This window comes from Rhinopithecus bieti, unplaced genomic scaffold (assembly GCF_001698545.2).
Source record: "Rhinopithecus bieti isolate Rb0 unplaced genomic scaffold, ASM169854v2 scaffold_31076, whole genome shotgun sequence".
Lineage (NCBI taxonomy): Eukaryota > Metazoa > Chordata > Mammalia > Primates > Cercopithecidae > Rhinopithecus > Rhinopithecus bieti.
In genome coordinates this window covers 1-1,865 of record NW_016813414.1, presented here as the reverse complement: position 1 = coordinate 1,865, position 1,865 = coordinate 1, and the positions used below count along the sequence as shown (strand labels likewise).

The window sequence follows — 1,865 nt, the reverse complement described above, 5'->3', positions numbered from 1 at the left end:
ATATTATATATTATAGTATATAGTATATATAACATATAGTATATATACACACACATAGAAATTACAAAGATGGGTTTTCTATTAAGTACAGACATACATTATACATACAGATATACACTATATTAATGGTGTTAAAATTTAATGGAGGCAAGGAATGATTAGAAAAAAAAGTCTAAAAAGCCTCTTTAGAAGAATAATAATGCAAAAAAGATTGAGAAACCTGCTCTAGTCCCTGCAGTATATTACTATAAATGTTAAACACTGGCTCCTAATATAAGATCAACCTGGAGGTAACTAAACAATGCAGAAAACAGCAGGGCTCTTGGAGCAAGGGGCTAGCTGGAAGGGTCAAGAGATGTTTTCAGGATCCTGAGTTAGAAAATGGGGGCTCAGGTTCTGGCTCCACAATTCATATAGCACAGATTTTGGAAAGCTGTTTAACTTTAAAGCCTAGTTTCTTCTGTTGTAAAATAGAACTGTTGATAATATTAATGTAGAGATCTTATGAAGATCAAATTCTTAAAATAAGAAAAATAAGAAAATAAAGTTTAAAAAGTTATGTGAAAGAAGCTTTGCAAAACTGTGGGGTCAGAAAAGAGTCAGTAGTTGCCAGTGGCTGGGGTAAGAGGAGGAGTCAACTAAAAGTGACAAGAAGGAATTGTTTGGAACGATGGAAATGGCCTGTATCCTTTTTTTGGTGTTGTTTTGAGACAGAGTCTCACTCTTTCACCCAGGCTTAAGTGCAGTGGTATGATCTCAGCTCACTGCAACCTCCACCTCCCGGGTTCAAGCAATTCTCCCACCTCAGCTTCCTGAGTAGTTGGGATTACAGGTGCATGCCACCATGCCTGGTTAAATTTTGTACTTTTAGTAGAGACAGGGTTTCACCATGTTGGCCAGGTTGGTCTCGAACTCCCGACCTCAGATGATCCAAACACCTCGGTCTCCCAAAGTGCTGAGATTATAGGTGTGAGTCACCGTGCCAGCCTGGGCAGTATCTTGATTGTGGTAGTGGTTACGACTGTCTGAGAACAATATACTAAAAAAGATGCATTTTACAGCATGTAGATTGTACTTCAGGAAAACTAACTCTCTAAAATAATGCTTTGCAAACTGGTATTAAACTAAATCTTTCTAGTCCTGATCTCTTTTGAGAATCAAAATTCAAGACTAAACATTTATTCACTGTAAATATCAATTTGCTAAGTTTCTAGACATTCTTTCTACCTACAATATTTTTTTTATAAAACTAATATTTTTGTAGTTTTCTTCAAAACTTTCTAATCTTGCTATTCAACATTAGTTATCCTCACCTTTGTTTCATTGATGACTTTTATGTGTATAAGCCTTCTATGTCTTAATCTGTCATTAATAAAAAGGTCTAATAAGTAAATAAAGAGCAATAATATACTCCATTTGTAACCCCTCTTGGTATTGGCATCATTTGATTAAGCAATATCCTTAAAATGATTGTTTACCCAAGCCCAAATACACCTAATTGCATTATCACCTGATCAAATTGCTCCATCTTGTCCACATAAATTCCATGCAGATACTATGTCCTTAATTTATTTGCAATTAAAAAAATGCTGACACACTGGAACATTCTTCCTTATGTAGTTCCTTGCCAGAAAAAGAAATAAAAAGCCTATTATCGAAAGCAATCACTTGAGGCCAGGTTTAACAACCATTTTAAAAGATGTAAAAGTTTCCGAATTTGTACTCTCCTGTCTCTGAATCTATTTTGATGGTCCTATATTCCTTAATATGTCATAAATGAAATTAGTATAAACAAAAGCTGGAAGATTTTTTTAAAAGTTAACATTCAATTACAAAGTTCCTAATGTTTCTTAGAATTGAGGTGA

The 1,865-nt window shown here is 34.4% G+C and overlaps 1 protein-coding gene across 2 annotated transcripts in view; it reads right to left on the bottom strand.

Annotated features, from left to right (window-relative positions):
- Positions 1–1,585, bottom strand: part of FAM13A (family with sequence similarity 13 member A) — a 220,791-nt gene extending 219,206 nt beyond the window's left edge. For both annotated transcript variants that reach the window (XM_017848380.1, XM_017848381.1), the window contains exon 1: positions 1,511–1,585. In XM_017848380.1, the coding sequence (XP_017703869.1) occupies positions 1,511–1,548 (38 nt within the window). In that variant the 5' untranslated portion in view covers positions 1,549–1,585. The remainder of the gene's footprint in view (positions 1–1,510) is intronic.
- Between the last annotated feature and the right edge of the window lie 280 nt (positions 1,586–1,865).